The sequence below is a fragment of the Mustela erminea genome, chromosome 14 (assembly GCF_009829155.1).
Source record: "Mustela erminea isolate mMusErm1 chromosome 14, mMusErm1.Pri, whole genome shotgun sequence".
Classification (NCBI taxonomy): Eukaryota; Metazoa; Chordata; class Mammalia; order Carnivora; family Mustelidae; genus Mustela; species Mustela erminea.
The window spans coordinates 42,087,874-42,113,194 of NC_045627.1; the positions used below are offsets into that span (position 1 = coordinate 42,087,874).

The 25,321-nt window shown below is 41.4% G+C and overlaps 1 protein-coding gene across 3 annotated transcripts in view; it reads left to right on the forward strand.

Moving 5' to 3' along the window:
- LRMDA (leucine rich melanocyte differentiation associated) overlaps window positions 1–25,321 on the forward strand; it is a 1,046,803-nt gene that overhangs the window by 1,020,395 nt on the left and 1,087 nt on the right. For 2 of the 3 annotated variants that reach the window (XM_032314125.1, XM_032314127.1), the window contains one exon: window positions 3,320–3,418. The exons of the other annotated variant lie outside the window; for it this stretch is intronic. In XM_032314125.1, the coding sequence (XP_032170016.1) occupies window positions 3,320–3,418 (99 nt within the window). The remainder of the gene's footprint in view (window positions 1–3,319; window positions 3,419–25,321) is intronic. 3 annotated transcript variants of the gene reach the window in all.

Here is a 25,321-nt window from a genome sequence, read left to right on the forward strand (position 1 = left end):
CTTTGGGTTTTTCGTTTCTTCTTTAGTGCCTCAGCCTTTTTATAAAAGACAAATTGCACCCCTATTAAGCCTCTACTTTTAATAATTGTGGCTATCAAATAATCATTGTGTTATTTACGGCTTAATTACAAATTCTGCTCATGATCTCCTAGGCCTTCTGTTGATAAACTTGCTCATTTGCTCAATTCATTCATGCATGCATTCGTTCATTTAGCAAACATTTTAACTACATTTTAAATTCCAAGACCCGTGGTAGAGAATCTGTAGATTCAAAGATGAATAAGACAGTGTCCCTGAGTCCAAGTAAATTATATTTAAGTGGGAATAATAGTGACCTGGTGGGCTATGATACAGTGGGATTGTGTAATGGCTGTGTAATGAATGATGCACAGGGAGAACAAACACTAATGCACAGGGAGAATAAACACTAAGCCACTAATTCTGCCTAAGGGAGATCAGTGGAGGCTTCCAAGAAGAAATGCCATTTGAACTTGGTGTTGAAAGATAAGGAGAATTTTATGTGGCAGAATGGAGTCCTCCACTTGAAATGTCATGGGATGTTTGGGGGAAAGTTGTCTCAGACTTTCTGGGGGTAGGAACATTTATTTCAGAAATTAATTATTTGGACCAGAGTACAAATCTGAATGACAAATGAAAAAATTTAATTGTTTTAAATATCCAAGTTCATCTATTTAGGTGTTCTTAAATCAGCTGGCACACCTTATCTACTATCACTACAGAGTGAACTTGGGATGAACTGTTGTTTCATGGGTGACTCTCAGATCTTTAGATCCTCTTTTGATTTAAACTCTTATTTTCATGGTTGTAATAATAAAGACACATTTTCTTCAAGGAAGATGTGGTCGTTCAAATGGATCTTAATTTGAGTGCTGACATTTCAAAGAAAAACAAGATCATGTGTAGGTAGAAGGGAAGTGGGAGGGAGAAAGGGAAGGGACAAGGGAAGGAGGGAATACAAGTACCTGTGAAATGTGGACATTGTAGAATTTCTCCCAAAGTCAGTTGATTGTGACTGTTCACAATTTTATCTTTAGTACATTCATCATGTCAGGTCAACTCAAGCTGCTCTATCCAGATTCAACTGGATTCATTGGCCTTTGACTATATCATGAAAAATAATTTCTTTGTGTAAATTTGATGAGGAACACCTCTTCCTCACTGAGGTTAACTATCTAGATTGCCATATAAGACCCAAGTTCACATGTATTGTTGCAGTTAATGCTGGTTGTGTTACATTTAGAGAACTATGTTGGCCTCCGGGTACACCTCACTGTCACCCAGGAGCGTGCAAATACATTGTTTTAATTAATTAATGGAGGATCTTTGGAAGTTAGAGTCCCTTGTTTTTAATTTTCAGCTAAAGGCACCTACTCATTTCCATTTAAAAAAATAGATGCTGTCTACTTGATTTGCTTATTACTCTTCACTACTAAAATATAGCTATAATGGCTCCGTGGAATTGTCAGTTACTTAAGTATTCATGGGTATTTAGGTAAAGCCTGGATGACTTGGAATTGTTTCGACATAACTAAATGTGTCATAAAAATATTTGCTTCAAGAGTATGCTATAAATGCATATGCCCAATTCCAAGAATAAAATAAAACCTTAAGCTTTAAAACAAATTCTTAGTATGTACTTATTTCCTACTCTATGCTGAGCACAGTGCTAGGCCCCCAGGAGACTCTAGTCAATAAGTCAGACTTCCTGCTCTTACAGGGCTTGGCTTTAGTGGATGTTCATTCATTCGTTAACCTATGAATACATACTGAAATGCCTTTTATTTGCCAGGCACAGTGATAGTACTATGCTTTGCTCTACAGGTGAAACATCAGTATGGTATTGTGGCTGGTACTTAGCCCAGAGCAAGTACTCAACTGAATGTAAAATTACCCTTTCTTTTCTCTTTACCATTACATTATTCCACATTAAGTAAGAATGTGGGAAAAAAAGAAACCTTTTTGGTCATAATAACAGAGATTGCTTTTTCCTCAATAAAATACACATTTTCTTCCTCTTTGGGGACCACAAAGGTGGATGTCAGCTGAGTCTCCCTTGCAGTTTGATGTGGTTAAATGAGTATGGTTTAGCCAAAGAAATGTTAATGGAAGTGATGTGTGTCATTCCACAGCCAAGCCTTTTGAAGAGTGGCTCTTTTGCCATTCCTTCATTTTTGTCATCTACCGGCCAAATGCCGATGACAGGACTTATAGGAAATGGCAGGGACACAGCAATCATGCATGGAGGAGGCTCCCTGCGTTGGACATTTGAATAAGGAAGACACAAACTTCCATTGTGTCAGGCCACTGAAATTATGGGGCTTGTTTGTTATAGCAGCTTGCATAATCCTCACTAATACAGTAGTGGGACAGTTATAAGATGGCTTATTATTTTAAGAATTACAACAAATCATCATAAGATATTCTATCCTTTGGCAGTGACAATGCTCTTTCGTAGCTGGAGTTCCATATAGTCAGTTGATGAGGGAATGACTAGGTAAGGATTATTACTCCTATTCTAGATATGAAAATAAAGGTTCACATAAGTCATGTGACCTGCCAAAATTCACAAGCCTGGAATACAGAACAATTAGTACTAGCACCAAGGTATTCTGTTTGTTAGTTCAATCTTCTTACTCTTTACCACCTTTATTATATCTCTATCTAAAATTATCATTTGACTTTAAATTTTGTCTGCTTCCTGCCTTCTTTCCACCACTCTGTTGTAGTGTCCATGAGCTGAGACCTTCTCTACCTACTGTATCACCGACTATTCAAGTACTGACAGGCACATAGTAGGACCTCAGGAAATAGCTGTGTAATGAAAGAAGGCACGTCTCAATAACTGAGTAAATCAATACTTTAGTAGTCAGGCACATTGTGAGGCACATGAGCTTGTACATTTTCTGTGAGGGAAAGATGGAAGGAAGGAGGGAAGGAATGAAAGGATGGAGTGTAGCCACCTGGGTGGCTCAGTTGGTTAAGTGTCTGCCTTTGGCTCACGTCATGATCTCAGGGTCCTGGGACTGAGTCCCAGGTGTGTTGATGGGGGTGGTCCCAGCTCAGTGGGAAGTCTCCTTCTCCCTCTCCTTTTATCCCTCCCCCCTCCACTTGTGTGGGTGCATGCTCTCCCTCTCTCTAATAAATAAATAAAATCTTAAATAATAAAAGATGCAGTGTGTATGTGGACTGTGTGTGTGTGTGTGTGTGTGTGTGTGTGTACAAAGAGGAAGGCACAGAGTGATGGGATTGCAATAGCAGCGTCTGATAATTTTTCACTCTGTTATTCTGTTTTGAATAGCAAAGTGCTGTTTGTGGAAATCATGTTGGCCTGAAAGGATCTCAGTCGGTGCTAACCTGAGGCTTTATAGGTCACCTGATGGAATCCAGAGAAGAGAAGGCAAAGAAAGTTAGCACAGATTTGAAAATTATTCCTAGGGTCATTACTGTACACTTACAAAGACATATGCCAAGATAAACAAGCCATCTGCTCCAAAATTTTACTGTGAAAATTTTCAAGCCTATAGGAAAGTCAAAAGAAGAGTCCATTGAACACGCATATATTCTTTACCTGAATTCACAGTTATTATTTTGCCACATTTGCTCTCTCTCTGTGTATATGTCTATGAGTCTGCATGTGTATACACACCTTTTTTGAGACATTTAAATAAATTGGAGGCACCATCACACTTCATCCCAAATACTTCAACATGAATATCTTAAGATAAGGACCAATTCTTACGAAACAACAATATGCTAAAAATATTTACATTAATTCTGGGTACATGGGTAGCTCAGTGGGTCAAGCAGCTGCCTTCAGCTCAAGTCATGATCAGGTCCTGCTCAGTGGGGAGCCTGCTTCTTCCTCTCTCTTCCTCTCTCTCTGCTGTGTCACTCTCTCTCTGTCAAATAAATGCATACAGTCTTAAACACACACACACACACACACACACACACACACACACACACACACACGTTAATTCAAACCATTGCCTACTATACAGTCCATAGTTAAATTTCCTCAGTCTTTCCAATGGTGTCTCTTATAACTTCTTTTTTTTCTAATATTTTATTTATTTGACACACACACACAGAGAGAGAGAGAGAGAGATGGCAAGAGAGGGAACACAAACAGGGGGAATGGGAGAGGGAGAAGCAGAATTCCCACCGAGCTGGGAGCCGGATGTGGGGCTTCATCCCAGGACACTGGGATCATGACCTGATCCGAAGGCAGATGCTTAACAACTGAGCCACCCAGGTCCCCCACCTTTTATTTTAATCTAATATCTAATCAAAGTTTGCATTTGATTAAGTCTTTTATTTTTTAATTCAGTGCAGAAGTTCTCAAGGGGGACGCCCCTGCCCAGCAGCATCAGAATTACTAGGGAAATTGTCAGAACTGGAAAAGCTGGAGCCCCTGCTCCAGACCCACCAAAAGAGAAACTTTGGGGGCTGACCCAGAAATCTGCATTGTTAGCAAGTGCCCCAGGTGATTCTCATGTACACTGGGGCACACCTCCCACCTTTCCTGCTTTTCATGACTTTTAGGTTTCTGTTTTTACTTCTTCAAAAGCCCAAGTCAGTGTCATTTTAGAATTTCCCACACTCCAGATTTTTCTGGTTGCTCACTCATGAGTTCATTCAGGTTTAACATTTTGGCAAATGTAGGTGATGTTTCATCATGTTGGGACACACATATATTTAATGATCCCTTTTGTAGCAATGCTGATTGATCATTTGGTTGATGTGGTTACTACCATATTGATCCACTCTGAAGGTATGTGTTCCCCTTTATAATTAATAAGTAACCTAAATGGTGGCAATCTAAGGCTGTGTGAATATTTTCTTCTCCAATAAACTTTCACCCCAATACTTGTAACATCTGTTGATAATACTGGCCTGAATTACATTGGAATATGGTGATTTTCCAATTTTGTCATTCCTTCTACATTAATAAGCTGGCATTCATTAAATAAGTGCTTTATCTCTTTTATTTATTTATGTACTTAAGTATCATTATTAACTCATAGTTCTTTCTCAATTAAATGTGTCAAATTAGTTACTCTCATTATTCATTTTGATATCAAATTGTGCCAAATTTGGCTAGAGAGAGGATCTTCAAGCCACCTTCTGCATTCATGACCTGTCTTCTGGCATAAGATGTCTCAGGCACTTTGTATAGTTCCCACCCACATCCCAGTTATTTTAGGTAGCAATATTTTGGGGGGAACCAGTATCTAGGTGCCAGATGTCCAACACACATTCATACATATGAGAGTTTTAATAATTTCTTATAGATCTCTCCAATTTAGATTTGCAGTTTTCACTACCATCATCATTATGACCATCATCACCTTCCATATTTAGTTTCCTAGGGCTGCCATAACAAATTACTCAAGCTGAGTGGCCTAGATAACACAAACTATCCTTTAATTCTATAAGTCAGAAGTCTAAGTGCTCTTCAATGAGCTAAAATCAAGGTGCGGGTAGGATTGTATTCCTTTCTGGAGACTCACAGGGAAGCATCCGTTTCCTTGCCTTCTTCACCGAGAAGCCTTCTCAAAGCTGGAGCCTTCTCCAGCTCCAGAAACCTCCAGTCCTTGGCTCCAGGTCCCTTCCACCGCCTTCAAAGTTGGGGGATGTTGCATCTCTCTGATCCTGGTCATATCTCTCTCTGTGACCACAGCCTTTAGAGCTTCTTGCCTTTTTAAGGACTCAGGAGATTAGGTAGAGCCCAGACAATCCAGAATAATGTCTCCACCTACAGTCCATAGCCTCTATCACTTGTACCAAGTTCATTTTATCAAGTAAAATATCATAGTGCAGGTTCCAGAGGTCAGAGTATGGATGGACATCTTGAGGACCATTTTTCTGCCTACCACATCTTCCCTCATTCTTTGCTTTCTGTCCTCTCATAGTGAAACTACTAACTCCCATTAACTTCAGTGTAGGTATACATTTTCTTTACCCTACATCACACACAAAATAATTTGAGAATTATAACAACACTTTAGCAGACAAATGGGTAAAGAAGATGTGGTCCAGGGGCACCTGAGTGGCTCAGTGGGTTAAGCCTCTGCCTTCAGCTCAGGTCATGATCCCAGGGTCCTAGGATTGAGCCCCGCATTGGGCTCTCTGCTCAGCAGGGAGCCTGTTTGCCCCCTCTCTCTGCCCGCCTCTCTGCCTACTTGTGATCTCTCTCTGTCAAATAAATAAATAAAATCTTAAATAAAAAAAGAAGATATGATCCATATATACAATGGAATATTACTCAGCCATCAGAAGTGATGAATACCCAACTTTTCAAACAACATGGATGAACTGGAGGAGATTATGCTGAGTGAAATAAGTCATGCAGTGAAAGTCAATTACCATATGGTTTAACTTACTTGTGGAACATAAGGAATAACATGGAGGACATTAGAAGGAAGGGAAAAATGAAGGGGGGGTTGGAATTCAGAGGGTGAGACAAACCATGAGAGACTATGGACTCAAGAAACAAACTGAGGGTTTTAGAGGGAGGGAAGTGGGGGGATGGGTTAGTTCAGTGATGGGTATTAAGGAGGGCACGTATTGCATGGAGCACTGGGTGTTATATACAAACCATAAATTACAGAACACTACATCAAAAACTAATGATACACTGTATGGTGACTAACAAGACGTAATAAGAAAAAAAGAGAATTATAACAGCAGTAACACTAACAGCAATAAGCCTACTAAGTAAAGCTCAAGATTTCTTTGCTGCTTGTATTTTTCTCCCTCAGACTATATCTCCCTCAGATGTGCATTTGAAGTACAGTGTTCCAAAATTACCCGACTTTCTTTTCTTGTGTCATTATGTTATTGATTTGATATGCAGTTAGGTTCATTTTTTTCCTCCAAGTGTATTCAGTTTTAAGGTTTGTTTTTTCTACCCTTTTATATTTGTTTTTGAGTATGTGAAATATGTGACAATAAGGAGATATTTTCAGAGAAGTCTCAGCTCCATCCTGATGCCTGCCACCCTATTTTCACTCTCCCACTACATTTAGCTGTTCTTATTAGTCTGTGGTTTATCCCCCCCATATTTCTTTTTGTAAAACATAGATGAAGAGGTGTGTTTATTTTTTTTTAAGATTTTATTTATTTATGGGAGAGAGAGAGAGAACATGAGAGGGGAGAAGGTCAGAGGGAGAAGCAGACTCCCCATGGAACTGAGAGCCTGATGTGGGACTCAATCCTGGGACTCCAGGATCATGACCTGAGCCAAAGGCAGTTGCTTAACCAACTGAGCCACCCAGGTGCCCCTATTTTTTTTTAATCTTATTTTTACTTCTTTCTTATCCAAAAGTTTATGTACTTCTTGGTTCCTTGCATTTTTACTTAGCAGTTTGGCCTTCATCTACACCCATACATCCATATCTATATAATATGTATGATGTATGTGTATACACACACACACACACCTATATCAATGCTCTATATATCTGTATGCCTATGTCTACATCTATACTGTCTATAGCTGTATCTCTGTATATCTGTATACCTACATCTATACCTACATCTCTGTCATCTCTATACATATATGCCTATATTTATATCTCTCCTGCAGGAAATCTGGGGAGTCACTGTATATCAGGTGTTCATGGAAGTCTTGAGAGGAATAATAAGGTTTTAAATATGCATCCTGTATTATATAACTTATTAACAACAAATATGTCTGTGACTTAAGTAAAAAGAGAAATACACATAGAGAAAATGGTTTTTTAAATGCTTTCTGTTCACCCCATCACTCCCAAAGGTAGAGCTAATCTTTATTCTATGTTTGCATAACATTTGTACATAATATTATTACAGCAAATTTTATTGCCGTTATTTTTATTTGACAAGTCATCTCCCTTACTGGCCTGTCAGCTCCTCAAATATAAAAAGAATCTCTTCCTTTCTTTCCTTTTCTTCTTCATTTTGGGTATCATGGATTGTTCCTGGCACATAGTGTTTCCCCACTTATTTGCTTTGCCTAAATTCCATTCAAGAGTCATTCAGTTGATCTAGTTTTTAGTGTGTCTGTTTTTAAAATATTTTATCAAAGTGATGAAACTCTGTTTCATTGTCAATGGTTAATATCCTCATGTGAGTTAGTGGTCAGAAAACTAGTTGATTCCTAGAAAAAGTGTGGAGGGACATGCTTCTGAAAGAAGACAGTTAGATATTTTTTTTAAGAGAGGGAGAGCACACAAGCAGGGAGAGCATCAGGCAGAGGGAGAAGCAGGCTCTCCACTGAGCATGGAGCCTGATGCAGAGCTCTATCCCAAGACCCTGGGATCATGACCTGAGTCGAAGGCAGGTGCTTAACTTACCGAGCCACCCAGGTGTCTCAAGACTGTTATATTTTAACTCTATAGTTGAAACCCCAAAAAAGGCAAGAGGGAGTATGAGGACCATACATATTCTAGGAGGGAAGGGGACAAACCAAGAAAAGGAAGAGACACGGAAAGAGAAAGGTCTCTATCTTTGTGTCAACCATATGACCTATGCACAGCATAGAGAATATATGTAGAGGATAATAGGGATTATATTATTAGAACAGAAGTAAGAGGTATTTTCTCCAGACACTAAGAAACCAAGGTCTGGACCAATTGAACAAGTTGCACAGGACACAGACTATAGACCCGGAGCTAGAACCTGATCTTTGGACTCCTCCACATTTCCCCGAGTTGAGACGACCTTTCTTGTGCTTCTAAAAAGGGCACGTCTGAAATCAGGCAGGTACCCCCAACTGCCCTGAGGATGGGAGAGGACCCGAGCCTACTCTCCTTTTAGAACTCTTTGAAGTCGGGCTCCTAACCTCAGGACTGAAACACACATCTCTGTCTTTCCTGACCTCCTTCAGTGAAGTCAGCTATATTTGTGGACGTACACGGCTCAGCCTCGGAGCATCGTTTAAATTTAAAATCAATGGAGAAAAGTGAGCCAGTAAGAGGCACAGACTGATCAAGTGCTGTCTGTAGGAAGAGGTTTATCCTGCGCCACGTTTCGGTTGAAATCCTAAGGAATGTGAAGAGGATGGAGCAAAGTGAAAAACAGATTAAAATTATGCCAAATAACCAAAATGCAGTGAGGAAACTGCTTCCTTGGCAGGCAGTTAAGAATTGGCAACTTTGAGTTCCGATCCAGCATAATGATGTCAACATTTTCACACCTACGTACACACCACGTGCCCCTAGAACACCATCATCCTCAAGATGCCCACAGACCAAAGTAAGATATACGACACATATGACACAATGTACAGCACAAACAGAACAGTACACACACAAGCACCCACAAACGCACACAGCACACACTTGTACAGGCCCATATGCACACACACGTGAATGTGTTCTTGACTGGTGCTATGAAGATGTAACCCTTCCATCTTCCCACTTATGCCACATTTTTATTTTGATGAAAAAACAGCAGTAAAGAGGAGAAAATCTCATCAGAAAATTCAGTGAAAAAAAAAATTCCCAAGACATTGTCATGTATTACTGGTTATTTCTGGTGGTTAAAAGAATTATTTGAAAACAAAGAAGCCTTTCACAAAGCCTCTAAAATACAAAAGATTTAATAACATTTACATCTGTGTATCAGCCATGTCTGTAATGCAAGTCATGAATAACACATAAACCAGAGCACGGAAAGAACAGAAGTGCTCACACATCATTTAAAATCCAACCCACCCCATCGTCAGTGGAATCAAATACACAGCAGGAGCAGTTCCAGTTGATACACACACAATATAGTCATTGAAAATGAAAACATATTAATTATGTTCCTTAAGGTTAGAGAAATGGCAGGATTCACTAACCTGTTTCACTTCTCTGTGGAAATTCTGTACTAAAAAGTACATCACGATTTGCTTTCTTATTTTTCATAAGAAATTACAGACAGAGCGCTTGTGCGTGCATTTGTCTCATTTTACTGTTCATGTACATCTGCACTTGGGGCTTAGTCCTGCCTCCTTGCTGTGCTGAAAATGGGGAAAGTTGGCTTAAGAAGATGGGTCCTTGTTACAAGTGAGTGGCTTGCAAAAAAAAAAAAAAAGGGGGGAATTCATTGTTGAGCAATGATATTTTCAAGCACCAATGCACGCACAACTCCAGGTGGCATATGTGGAAATCCACACCACTAGGAGAATGCTGTGTATTACCAAAACCTGGAGTTCACATAGCAACACGTTGATAAAGCAACACGTTTGATAAAGAAATCCTTCCTCGTTCTGATTCGGATAACTCTCCGAGGCCCAAATTTGGAACTGTGCCTTTCTGGATCAGTTCATTTGGCGCCTATGAATTTCCAGGGATCTCCTAGGCTCTCCGTATATGCTGTGAGATCCTTCCACTCCGCCACAGGAAAGCCTCTGGTGCCATAATGGAGAAGGACGAGTGTAGGGAGGTGATTTTTGTGTGGGCATGTGCATCTGATATCTGTTCATATTGATCCTTGTAAGTGCTGTGTTTTATTTCCAGGAGTTAAGAGGATATTCAAATAATGTCAGTATTTGATCAGCGCTTTTTGTTTGCTGGCTTTCGCTTTGATGTTTGTTTGTTTGTTTGTTTGTCTGTTTAACCTTCCCTTTTCTGGTTATGGTTTCCTCTTCTGTCTTTTGTTGGAGCCAGACCATTGCATGTGGGTCCTGAACAGTTTAAGATGAGCTCTGAAAATGTCAGAGAACCTCTTTACCTCTTCTTCTACTACGTATCCTACTTCACCGTGAAATCCCAAGCCCTTCGCAGTGCTCACTGCAGCAAAAGGTTAATAATCATCTCTTTCATGTCCTATAAAAGCTCCATTCCTAAGGACAGTGTTTCAGGGCAAGCTGAGCGTAATTACTAAATAATATAGTCATTCTCATTTTAAATGACTGATGCTTCTGTTGTTCTGGATGCTTCTACATGTGTGCACGTACGTGTGTGCATGCATGTGAGAGTGGCCTGGCAAGGGTGAGACCTCCACTTGGGGGAAGGCATGGCCATCCCATAGGAGTCTGCACATTCACACATTTGGGTTTTAAATGTTGTGCTGCATCCTGGGCCTCTTAGGCTCCGCAGATTATGTATAATAGATGACCTGCATTTACAGAGATGTGTGCTATACAGATGTAAATGTTATTATAGCTTTTATATTTTATGTTCTTGTTGAAAGATCATTTTGTCTTTGAATAATATGGCTGTTCAATTTTTTTGGAGGGGAGGGGGTTATCTTTAAAAGAGAATATGAAATGGATATTGCACATCATATATTTCTTAAAAGTAATTTGGAATTTTAGGGTCTGGGATTGGGGCTGACTGATACACTGCCACGATGAGATATAACCCCTGGAAAATAACAGCACCCGCACATGCCTGCATCTGTCCAACCTCATAATTCACTTTCACATTGGATTATGGATGTCTGCGTTCAGTGAGTCTATCTTCCCTTTAGGTATTATTTCAGCCCTTTGAGATAATAAGGAAAGTTTAATTGCGTTGTTAATTGATTTTTTGCACAACATTATTACCTTGATTGATTGCAGAGTTGATGAAAATGTTAGACACAGGCAGCGTGGAGTATCAGCCCAGCAAGGAGTGGGAGCCTTGCGGAGAATAGATAACCTTGATGTTAAGAGCTATATCCTTCAGATATGTCTTCCCTTGACATATTGATGGCCCTTGAAAAGGGAAAAGCTGATTGTATGCAGAATGCAATCATTAAACCCACTTCAGCTCGCTGTTGATTAATTTGTTTTTTCCTGAAGGATCTAGTTATAGGGAAGGCCTCACTTGTACCAACAGCAGCCATTTCGTAGGCTCCGGCTTGTGCTTAACCCTCTAGGTGAAGAGAAACACTGAGGCTGGCGTGGCTGAGACTGGAAGACTGTCTTAGCATGGCCCGAGTGTGCACCTGCTGTTCACAGACGTCCTCACGCTCAGCAGCAGCCTCTCTCCTCCACCATCGTGTTTATCCCCCCGCCCCAAATACTGACTCTTTCAAAATTCCAAGGCCAGGGATCCTTTCACTGAGACATGGCACAGGAAGTGATGGAAACTTCTGGATGCCCTGGAAGCTTTGTTAACTAGGCTTCTAGTCATTTCTGGACAAGTCCTGGCACTCAGAAGGTTTAGGATACCCCTGAGTATAACCAAGGTAAAACCTGGCATAAACAGGCTCCCATAATTGGAGAATGTGGTTCTTATTGCGATGTGTGTGAAGTGTGGGGCCGGGGAGGGGTTTGTATGTAGCAGGATAAGAAGGACTTCCTGGAGATGGTTTATTGTATTTTCAGTTACTCCTTTCCCTGGTCCTCTGTACCTCCTTCCAAGAGATATTTATTGATAGCTGTCATGGTTACTGAAGTCCAGAACCATCCCCATGATACCAAAATCAGGTTAATTGATGTACCGTTTGATCGATCCATTGGACTTCTGTCCTATTTCCCTCCACCACACCCTCACCGCTTCATCCCTAGCTGCCCAACCCTGGGCAGAGACTAAGAGGGCCAGTCTTATGGGGAAAAGGGCTTGGCCTTGCCCCCTACAGAAGACTGAAAGCTCATATAGATGCAGTAATTCTGGAGTAATTCTTCCCCCTTTCTCTACCCCAGTTTCTACCCTTATTACTTTTCAGAATTCTGACTTTTTTTTTGCCCTCTTCTTCCCTTTGTGGCTGTCCTCAGTATTCACTTAAACCAAATTTTAATTGCATAGCATTGCTGGAGACCTACCAAGAATTGTGTCAGCTTCCAGGAGTCCCGAACCCCCACCCCACCCCCCAAGAGGTCCTGTGGACTTTGGGGCAGAAGAGAAACAGCTTCCAGAGCTCCCAGAGCCACAGAGCACCCTGTAGAAGGAATTCACTCTATGGTCCAAAACAGTTTCTCCTCAGTCGGCCCCACCGCCCCCTCCATTCGGAGTCTTTCTTCTGCTGAACTAACGACTGGCGCTCAGGGAGTCTAATATCCACAGAGTCTTGGCCCTCAATTACGGTAATGGCTTATAATGAGATTTTGGCCAAGTAGCAGGTAGCAGGTTATTACTTCCTGCTCAGCGTGGGCAATGTCTACGCTGTTAATTTGTGTTGCCGAATGTGGCTCAGAGCTGGGCATCAAACTGTCAGAGCCAGATGTATTCTATTAGGTGCGAGGCTCACATTGGCCCATGGGCAATTTTTTTTCAATATGGAGGCATGTTAACTCACCACAGGGTGAATCCTGACGAATTCAAGCCAGCCAAATAAAATGGGTAATATCCCAAGCCATCAAAGTAGTATGTTCCAGAGACAGATAACACCTGGTACCACCCACTGTCAGCAATGTCTCTCCAACCCAGGCCATTCCACTGATAGGTAAAAAGTACACCCCTCTAAATATTGTTGGAGAGACTCTGGTGCCTTCATTAAATTTTAATGAGCCTGACCCTAATGAAGGCCCTTATAATATGTTCTTCTACTGTTTACTTTGTCTTCATCTTGGGTTAAAAAAAAAAATGTACAAGAGGTTCATATTGCTCTTATAAACTGCTTTCGTCTATTAATTCTTCCTTAACCTATAGTTTCTTTCATTAGCATTAGCATATATATGGACTTTTTATTTTTCCAAGGCAGGCTAGAGGATGGGAAGTTAAAGATCAGGAAATAATGAAAATATTGTGGCATTTGGTATTGAGATTTGCTAGTGCCCGAGAATTATGCTGTGCTTTCTGCAACAACATAGTTTTGTTTTTGTTTTTGTTTTTTCTATAATGCAAACTTATTTCAGTTAGCTCATATATCAGCAGATTCCTTTTGTTTTCCTTTTGGCAAAAGCAATTTAGAGTGTCCTGGAATTAGGAAAGATTATAGTAATATCAGTACAGGAAAAGTTTGTTTGGATTCTAATGAAGGGCAGATGGAGGCTGGACTAATGGGCCCAAGAAGGAAGGTCTTTCCCCCAATCCTTGCAGAGTTTGAATTATGACAAACCTAGTTGTTACTGGGTCTGCTTAATTTTATTTGAGAGGTTCTTTTTTTGCAGCTTGAAGAAGAATTAAAGGAAAAAAAAAGCCACTTGTCTTTATTTTCAATGACTCTCTTGAGAAAATTTAGCCTGAAGAACTAGACAGAACTGTGGATGTTTCCCCCCTTTTGATGTAAGCTTTCTAATAGAAGCAGATCTGAAACCCAAAAGCAAATTTGTGCTTGAGAGCAAAGCCAAAATTCCCATTCAGACTCTGCAGGAGGACCCCCACTGCTCTGATTTGTTCATTTAAGATTCTGTCCTTTTAGAGGAAAGCTAAAGACTTTCTGGGAAATTTTTCTGCACGTTTTTTTGTTTTCCTATACTTCATAAATTATGGTTTCCAGGTTCAGTTCTACACTCCTTATCCAAAAAAATTTTCTTCTTTTAATATAGTCTACACATTACTTAAATTTAAACTTTTATGTTTTTTTCTTGTTAAAGAGCAACTATTATAATAATTATTGTAGTTATTAACTTTAGGTGCCATTGGTTTTCAGACTGCTGTTTGGAGACAGTAACTGTATTTACTAAAACTCAATACACTAGGACCCTCAGTCCACAAGGTTTTCTGACTCTGAATCTGAGTGATCTTAACTTTATAAGAATAAAAGCTAATGTCAATAAAAGCTACTTTTAAAAAAGGAAAAAGGAGCCCCTTTGGGTTGTCCTAGAATAGTGTCTGCTAAAGTGGGGTCCCCTAATTAGTAGCATCACTCTCACCTGGGAACTAACAAAAATGCAAATTCTTGGCCCTGTCTCTGATCCACTAATCAGAAACTCTGGGGATGGGGCTAAGCATCTGTTTTTATCAAACTTCCAGGTGATTCTGGTGCAAGGGCAAGTTGCGTCCTAGGATTCTTTCATTTATTCCAAACTAAAAAAAAAAAAATCTATTGAGTGCTTACATTCTCTGGGCCTCTTGAATCAAGGATGAAAAGTTGTCATCTCTGCCCTTTTGGAGCTCATATATAAAGGAGATCTTAAGACCTTGAGAAACGTTCAGTGAGCAGTCTTCCCACCCCAGCTAAGGTTCTAAACTATATCATCTTCACTGTAGATACTCAGAGAAATACTCATTCGTGGCCACTGTGATATACCTGGTAAGACGAGGAAGCTGACTTTCATTTTACGTAGTGTTGATGTAGGAGAGCAAACTCAGAAAGGTTTCTAGTTATCTACGAGTTAATGAGATAATTTAATTAATTAACTGGAACCCAACATTCCCCTAGTGGCTAGTCAATCACATGACTGTTACATGAAGAAAGAAAGTGTATGGGAAGAAAGTGCGTGAGAGCCATTTTATGTGTGCTTCGCTGACCACCTGGTCTCTTAAGAAAGGTCTCTTAGCTGAGATGGAGAGCCATACCTGTGCTCAGCGCTCCTTCCCCTCATCTAGTAACACCGATTTTTGTGTACTCCCTTCTCGGATTTAATCTACTAATTTATTTTAACTCTAAAAAATTCTCATCCAAAATGTCATGCCCTAGAATGTCATACATTTATTGCTGTTTTAAAAATAATGATAAACTTGGAATCCCTAGAAACCCACAAATGCCTCATTTCTCCTAAAGGAAGTTGGTCATTTGCTGTCAGGCCATGAAAATAAACACTGATCTATGTACCAGAGATTGATGATAAGCACCAAATGGTAGTCAAAGAGAAGCTGAAATTATTATTTTCTTTTTATTTGAGTTGTTTCTGCCTCTTTTTTCTTTATTTTCTTCATTTCTTTCTTTTTCTTTGCTTTTTTTTTAATTTTTAAAGATTTTATTTATTTAAGAGAGAGAGAGAGAGCACAGAGGGAAAGCAAGAAGAAGAAGCAGACTCTCCATCGAGCAGAGAGGCTGGTGCAGGGCTCGATCCCAGGACCCTGGGATCACGGCAGATGTTTAACTAACAAACCCACCCAGGCGCCTGCTGCCTCTCTATTCTGATTAGTCTGGACCAGGTACTCTAAGAGGAAAGATGATAGTTGGGAGGGTTTGGGGCCGCCATGATCTGTGTGGATGGCATATACACAACTTTTGTATATTTTATTGATCCAGTTTTATTTTGTCTTATTTTTGAGTTTTCTCCCTTTTGTGCCAAGCCATTGGGTGGCATATTTTCTTTTGGATTTCTGCAATGAAAATGGTATTTTTCTAGGATATTCAGGAATTTGTCTTTGTTCATTAGTTTGCATACTTCTTTACACTTTTGCCGGTATTATGTAAACATCCCCAACTCCTGAGCCTGGAGGATGAATTACAGCAACTGAGGGCAAAAAGAATCAGTCTTGGAAATAGAGCTAGAGGAATCCAAAAGTGGGGGGTGTTTGGTAGCCCCACTCCCAGAAAGCCTTCAGCATAGATTGAGCAAACGTGACATATTGATCATTACAGAACCTATAATTGGTGACCAAAAGCACAGTGTGGCTTTAATGGCCCTTCCTGAATAGTTGCCATCATTTTTTTTTTCTTTCCCAAGAAAACTGCTGTTTTTCCTAAATTCATGCTGCCCTCTAGTGGCAATGCTCTTGACTTCAGATGGGAGATGGAAAAAATGAATGTGGACATAATGGTGGAAATGGTGGAGATGACGAAGGGGTGAACTTTTCCTTTCTTTCTCTCTCTCTCTCCTGTCTGAAAGATTTCTGAGTTTTCTTCAGTAAAAATAAAAAAAGAACACCGAGAAGGAAAAATGAGGCCATACCACTTGACCACTGTCCACTTTGACTGACAGCTTGGGTTACGTGACATCCATCAGTGAGCAGCACGGAAGGGAACTTCATGAATCTGAGCTGATTTGCATTCCATCTTGGCACGCACTTTGGAACCCAGCCCATCTCAGATCCATTAAACCCCACTTAGAATACAGAGATGGGGAGTAGGGGGACGTGCTCACACCAAACGGGCCTTGAAGATTCCATTTCTCCCAATGGAAAAGTAGGTAAGAGTCAGCCTTTCTCAGACTGATCTGTGGAGTGCCCCACTGTCTTCACGGCAGTGTCTTATGATTCAGAGATACCTGGGTTAGGCAGGTAGAGCTGCATGGACGTCTGGTCTGACACTGTGACCTTGCGGAAGCCACTTTGAACCTCATTTTCTACCATTACGAAATGAAAGACTCGACCTAAAATGAAGATGTTTAAATTTTGTCTCCATGCAAATTCTTCAGTACCGTTAAAGAAATAATTTTAAACAAAAGTATTCTATTCTTTGTTTAAGCTTGCTAGGAAGAATAGCAAAATAGAGTATTCTTAGGAGAGTGTACAAATAAATCATCATTTAGGAAGTTGGAATAAAAACTTTCTGGCTTCATTTTAACAAACACACAAAAGAAATGTAAACTGAGGAGAAAAACCAAGAATTTGGATTACTAAGAAGAGTTAGCAGGTTTTTTGTTTTGTTTTGTTTTTAATGGAGTGATGTTGTTGGAGCAAGGAAATCTTTACTATGGCACTGAACTCTGATGTGTATATGTCCCTATTTGATTGAAATACAGCATATGTAGAGATAAGATCCAATCATATTAATGATGTTTAAAAAAGAACAAGTGAGCCCACCCTCAGACTGGGATTCTTCCCATCCGTCTCTGTCTACCTGAACAATCCCAGTACAACACAATTTAAAAAGCAGTGACATCTGAGGAAAAGCGTGTTGACTGTTTCCTTTCCAGGATTCACACAATGGAAACATCTGCTGCCACATAACTTTTCATTCTATCAGCCTAATATTTCTTCTATGTGGAAAGGACTTTGAATGGCCGGGTGAGGTCTGGACAAGGCCATGGTGCCTGCAACCTGAGGGCAGGGACCAGGGGCTCAAGGTGGAACAGTGGAGCAGGTTACGGAGGGTCCTCTTAAAGGTTCAGTTTTTTCTAGGAGTTGGACCAGCTTTTACATCTCCCACTAGCAGATTCTATGAGGGCAAAACTGGTTTTTCTCCCCCTTTCCTACCTCCTTCCCTTGGCCTAAAACGACAAGCCTCATTTCAGCTGCCCTGGGAGCCCAGAGCACATTTTGCACAGGCTCTGGCTTGTCACACATCAACCTGTCTGCCCAGTCACGTGAACACTCGTGCAGCCTCCCCCAGGCGGGGAGGCTGGCGTCTCAGCCTTGCATTCCTATCACCTTCAGTGCAGGTTTTGCCAAGATCCTTTCTCTGCGGACTGGTTTCCCTCCCTGGCTTTTTCCTTCCTTGCAAACATGCAGGTGAGGCTTGACAAGGCCCAGCATTTGTGTAAGCAAATGTATGTAATCTCTTCTCTCTCAGTGCAAAGTTTAATGTCCCACTAGGTCTCCCTAGGGGAATGAGCGCTGGGACCAAGTGCCCTCTTCTCAAAGGGATAGGTGGCCTGGCATTTGGGGTCAGCTTTCTTTCAGGATGTGGATGCATCCAGACCTTGGATGCTGTGGTCCATGCTGTGGTTTTTGTTTTGTTTTGTTTTTTGACCGGTGCTTGGTAGAATGCAGCATGTCAGGACCCCACCATTCAGATTCTGTCATGCATCCAGAGTATTGATCGTTGTCCTGCATACTCTTTGTGCTAAGAAATGAATAAAAACTATCATTTACTTTAACTGACAATAAGCATTGCCCGTAGGAAGAGCCAGTCCAAAATATAACTGACAGCAACTAAACCTCACATAATGTAATTTATAATGGACAAAAACCAACCAAACAAACAAATAAACAACTGACCAAGATTTATATCTTGTTGGTATATTGAAAAAGGTGCAAATTCACGGGGAGAAATTAGCCGTGGTAGAAATAATGAAAACCAAGTAAAATTGAAACAAACCAAAACTACACGCAATAAAGTGAGTTGACTAAACTTTAAAAGAAGGCACAAGTCTTCCTGTCACAACTCAGATCTACAAAATTGTATTCAGGTAATGTGACTTTATAAAAATTGATGACTCTGAGATTTAGAACTCTAACCCGTAAACTTTGATATTGGACAAAAGCTGAGAAATTTAGCCTTGTTGTAAAAAGTACATGGAAAAGAGTTGATTCCGTTGAAAATAAACTAGACAAAATGGAAGCAAAATGTGAAACATAGGATAGGGTTTAACTTTGCATTTAAAAATTAAGGAATTAAATTGGCTAAATGGAGTTTGCCCTGAATAAGTAATGCTTTCTCAAAGAAAAAAACTACCAGGCTAGTCTCCATGTTTATATTCATAAGTATGAAGTCAAAGCATCCCTGGGGTCAAAACAGCAGAATTCAAGTGTCGACCACAGCCATATCTCAGGGCAGCATAGCAGGGCTGCTCCTACCCCTCTTGGGGTTGTTTTGTATAATAAAGGAGAGGAGTTCAAGACTGTGCTCATTTGAGAGACTGGGGGACATCCCTTGCATGGCGCTGTTTGAAGTGGTATTCAGTAAGGACCGTGTGCCCCTGGTTGATGGAGGGGACAGTGGGAGCCCTTGCACATGTTTTTGGGATTAGCAAGCATTGCACAACCATGGCACCGGCTTCCAACCCAAGAAGCAGATTGTAAACTGAGACACTTGCCTAAAATCACACTCAGCTAGTTTGAGAAGGAAGTCTCTCACTTTCTCCTTTGATGTCTCTACCGTCTCCAGGGTAGAGCGTCTTTCCCCTTTTCTCCCCAGCCTGAGGCTTCTCCGAGGAGCCTGCTAGCCAAGGCGAAATCTGCCCGGTGTGGTGTGGAGGAGGGGCTTTGTCCTCCTTCTACAAAAACAGCTCCCGAGCAACCCCTTGCCTTAAGACCTTTCTGCAATCTCTCTTCTTTCCATTTTGCCTTAGTCTTTAAGTAGCTGACCCTAAAGGAGGATGTTTCGCTAGGAGCCTGTAATTTTGCAGACTCTGCTGAATCCGGTCTGATATCCGCAGTGGAGCTGAGAGCACATCACACAGGCTGACCTCTGACTGTTGCTCCAGCCACTTCTCAAGATCATAAAACATGGGCATTTATTCCCTTCCAGCTCCCAGTTAACTCGCGGCCCACATGTACCAAAGACTGAGGAATGTGCTTTCTGGGGAATGTCCTTCTCCGTGTATGATGTTTACAGCTCTTAAGGCTGGATGATAACATTCACTTTGCTTCCCTCTCTCCAGCCAGATATTGTGATTGCTTTGTTACTGTGGGAGGAAAGTGTTCGGCATAAAAACAACCTTGGTGTTTAGGAATTGAGACTGTTGCCCTCTGTCCTTTTGCCCCCTTCTTGTTAAGACGTTTTAGACACGTAGTCTCAGCAGAGGCTAAGGTATGAGTGTTCAGTAACTGAGATTCCTAACTTCGTGGATTCTGTTCAAGTTGTGTCTAGGTAATAATTTCAGTGGTGTTAATCTATCTAGTCGTCAAGCATTTAATGAACACTTCCTCTGTACTGTTTCAGCCACTGGGCTCTAGAGATTGGGGAGGAGGAAGTATTGTAGAGGTGATATGTTCACAGGTATGTATAGGACACATGGAAATGGAACAGGTACAGGACACATGGAAACATAGTTCTAGAACCTTCTACAGTGGACCAGAAAGACTCTCCAGATACTCCTAGACCCGCCTCCTCACAACACTGTCGTCACTATTTTTCAGAGGCCATGAAGGGTCTAGTTCCTTCCTTTCTTTTACAGATTGGAGAACAGGAGTTCCATGAAAAGCCAGCCCTCTGTCCTTTGCCTATTCCACAGTGCAGTCTAATGGCAAGCTCCTAGTCATCAAAATCACTGGATCAAAATCTGTTTGTCATTACACAGCTATAATTACATTTGTGATAATAACATTTAAAATGATGATTACTAAAACTAATGCTCATATTGATAATAGCATTGATACTTTTTACTTAATTTTACAAATATGAATTTATTGGCCCAATCTGTACTCCATCATCAAATAAGTTTTTGTATTCATATGTTTGTGTGTGTCTAGACTATTTGTTCCACAACTAAGATATAAATGACCACCCACTTACTCAGATATTTAGAGTTGAGCTCTGTTGAATCTAAAGTTGGTAAGTTAACAGGCTCATATCAAAGCTTAACAGGACATGGGGTAGTTTGCAGAAAGCATGTCCCAGCACTGAGTGTGGAATCCAGGCCACACAGAAGTAAATGGAACGTCCTTACTGGGGGATTTTGAGGGCCAGCAGATCTCCACTTCTATATATTATGGGAATGTGGGCTGGATGAGTTTCAAGAGCTAACTTAGTTGAAATCAAATTTTTGATTAACTGGCCATTGGATTTGCCTTCTCCCTCAGGCAGTATTGGATCTGACGTCCCTGTCTTCATAAGGGAAGCATTTGAAAATACTAAATCACTTATTTCAGAGCTAGCATGAACTTCCAAGATTATCTGGCCCCTTGCCTTCGTTTTACGAATGGGGAATGCAGCCCAGTAAGGACAAGGGACATGGACGTGGTCACATAACCATTAGGGGTAGAGCTGGATTTAAATACAGGTCTTCTACCTCTCCTTAATCAATAAACAGCAAAATGCAACTGGAAAGGTAAAGCTGTCCAGGGGATCAGGGAGCCCAGAGTCTTTGTTGGACCCCGCATGAGGGTACAAGGCATTTCTACTTGGGGACTCTGAGGGTCTTGCCCGGCACAGTCTCTGGTACTGCCCCGACATCACAGACTTGCATCCAAAGAAAAGACGCTGCTTCTCGCCCCTGAGGCAGCCCCAAGGTCATAACTTAACCTGCGTAATTAGAACATCCATTCCAGAGGGGGAAACATTTAAAAGATAAAGGACCTCTTTAAAACAGATTCTTCCCAATACATTTTTTTCATAATTATAGTTTTAAAAGCTTATGGTGATGGGAGAGCTGGCTACTTAAGAAAAATTAGGAGTCTCATTTGGCACAAGAAGATTCCCCAGGGGACAGCACACTGTCATTTTTCAGGGACCCTGAAAAGAAACCCTCCACACAGACAGATACATGTCGGCCTGACACACGGCAAGCCGGCTTCACTTCTTATGGCCAAAGCCAGATATTTTAATTAAAAACACTACATATGCCATTAAATGTGTTGTTCCCCCTGCAGTCCCAAGACGTTATAGTTCGAGGAGATACAAACAAGTGAATGCATTACAGATGTACGCCGAAGCCACCGCCTACTGAGTCACAACCAGCGGGTTCCCAAATTCCAGCCTCGGAGCGCCTCCCTGTCAAAATGTTCTTTGCGAGCAAACTGTTCCCTCTGTAATTTTCACAGTTTATGGCAGTTGCCACGACAGGAGAAGAGGGCCACGGGGAGGCCGGGAAGAGAGAAACATGCTGCCACCTCACTTAATTTATAAGCACATGCCATTATTTTACAAATAATCTTCAGGAAGGATAAAATCCTATGGCCACACATGGGATTGTGGGGTTGATTTTTTTTTCCCTCCCTTATTAATTTTATGTATTTGTTTGTTTGTTTATTTTTTGGAACACTAATGTCCCATGTGAGCCCAACTGTGCACTCGGGTAGGATTCTCAACGGAGGCAACACTTGCTTAGTTTAAACCACTGTAGGTGGCGCGAATTCAAAAGTTTCAGCCGATTTTAACTGTCACTAGCCAGACCACCTTCCTCCCCAGGAGAACATCAGCGGCTGGATCTCATTTTTGGCTGGCAGGCCGTCCCTGTGCCTTCCCGGAGCAGCCCACAGACGGGGTGCCTTCCCTGTAAGGATTTGATTCAAGGTGACAGCTCCTCACACGTTGGCGCTCTGATCACCTCAAGTAGCCGAGATACCGGGGGATGAGTGCGCTCCTCCTGCAAAGTCCAAATTTAGATTGACTGAGGTTATCCTTAGGCCCCTTGACCCCAAGTGCTCTGACAGAACAGGGCTGCCAGGAACTCCGAGCAGAGAGTTTTGTAATGATGTCTGGGGAGAACCGCTCTGCAGGAGCGGGCGGAGAAGACCCCAAGTGATAGGGAGTGATGTCAGCTTTCGTTAGCACGGCAGACAGTGTTAGAATATCCTTGGCATAATATGGCACTGGTATCTCTGTCAGCATCTCTGTTTTCTGTCACCGCACACAATCCTGGGCCTGTCTCTAGCCCTGACAGTGTCTCTTCAGATCAGGTTATTGCCAGCACAGAGACTAGCTCTGCTCCCCACCACACAGCCCTTTGTTTGAAGTCTGCCCTTTTGTCATCAATGCACTCGATGCCTATTTAAATCTGACGGTGAGTGCGGTATCTTTTTTCCCGTCAAGAGATCATTGACAATATTAATACCTCATGTCCTTGCCTCATTCTCCAAGCTCTGACACCTCGCCAGTCTCCTGTATTCATCAAACAGCCCTCTCTCACCAGGACGTCTATAAACATTCTTGCTTCCAGGCCCCAAGGAACAGGGCAGGCCTTAAAAAGGACTTTCATCAGTGCCGACCAGAAGGAAGGCCTGGGGAACAGGGCTCAGAACCCTTCCTCTCCCTCCCTCCACACCCCAGCCCACGTTCCAGGGGTAGCCAGCTTGTTTCCAGAATGGCACTCGACATCCAGGTTGTAGCTAGGCCAGGTCTGGAGTTGACGGTTACCAAGGAGAGAGGATAGAGGAAAGAAATTCAATCTCTGAACGTACTGGAGGGTTTACTGGAGACCCGCTAGGGCGTGGTGTGTGGGTGTGCACATGCATGTGTGTGCGTGTGCGTGCACGCACGCATGTCTGACTTTCATTCTTTTATTCAAGAGAAAGACTATGTTCTTTATGGTATCTGACAGCCCTATCCATTTCTTTTTGTAAAAATTCATGCTGTCCTGGTGCTATAGAAAGTAATTAACATCCCTTGGTCTCATCCTTCCAGATTCTTAGGGTTTATTTGAGTTAATTAGGTTCAAGAAGTCCCTTGGTGGATTGGCAGAAACATCTGAGGCACTCATACCCAGGTCTGTAAGGGATACTGCTCCTGGAACAGAACCTGACCGGCTAGGCCTGACCAACAGGCCAGCTCCCAGCATTGGTGACAATGTTAGTCCAGTGACAGGTGCTCCATGAAGCGGTATAATAAAGGGAGCGGCTCAGAGCTGCCAACAGCCAGTGGAATAATTTCTAGCCCCAAGAAAGGTCTCAAGGAGGTCTTATCCAAGCTCAGTGTTTCCAAACACCTAATTTCTGAAAAGCAGAAACTAGGAATTGGGGCCAAGGGGAAAGCCTGGCTAAGGGGGAAGATGGGTCTGCAGTAACCTTGTTCGCGGAAACGTGATAAACAGAAGTAATGAGAGCAAGGCCGAGACCGGACTGAGGCCATGAAACAACGCCATCCTCTCCCTTTGGCCCACTCTCAAGGGATCCTGTGATCCTGGGACTTCCCGACTTTGTCCCAAGCCATCCAAACCAGGGAGCATCTGCCCTGTCCTTCAAAGTTTCTAAGAGCCATTTTTAATCCTTCATTAAGAATAATATTTGAAGTTCCGTAGTAGAGAATCATATCTTGTAGGATCACCAAAATATTTCCTTAGAACGTCTGCTGTGAAGAAGCTAGATAATCCAAGTGCTAATTTACCCCAAATGAAGAATAGATGATGATTGTTGGTTTCACACTAACAGACTGATAGAAAAAAATCATTATGCATATAGGTAGCTATTTTTACAGGTAGATTTATGGCTCTTGAATTAATTTTTTATGGACATTTCTTTGCTTTTTTCTGGTTATTTACACTTGGGAGACTCAAGTATTTTCAGTAATAAGACAACTCTGTGAAGCTGAGTTTTAAGTTACTTGTTCTAAGATTAGAAGAAAAGCAATACAGCAAAAAGCAAACTGTAATTATAAATGTTTTCTTGGAGAAAAACTGATTTTCCCTTAATGATCATACAAAACTTTCATAATAACTGTGGCAGGTGACTTCTTATGGATATTTAGAATAAATATTGAGTTGGTTAAAAGATTTGGCCCTATTCTAGAGGTATTTTTCATACTTAAACTCTCCTACAATTTCCTTGAATGTAACAAAAACTGCACGTGGAACCACTCAATTGTTTAAAATAAAACTAAAGATGAATATCAATGGTATTCCAACATGAGAATTCACTTCAGGCTTCCTGTTAAAGGAAGCCCTTTTGGGGTGCCTGGGTGGCTTGGTCAGTTAAGAGTCCAACTCTTGATTTCAGCTCAGGTCTCGATCTCAGGGTCATGGTTTCTAGCCCTGTGTTGGGCTCCACACTGGGTGTGGAGCGAACCTAAAAAAAAGGGAAGAAGAAGCCCTTTAATGCTGGAGGCTCTTGTTGATTTCCATGTGGCGTTTTGTCAACACCACACTGTTCCTTGATCACCCAGATGTATTTGATGCCTCCTGGGATTTGGGAGATTCTCCCTGGAAGGACATAATCTTTTTTTTTTTTTATAAACATATAATGTA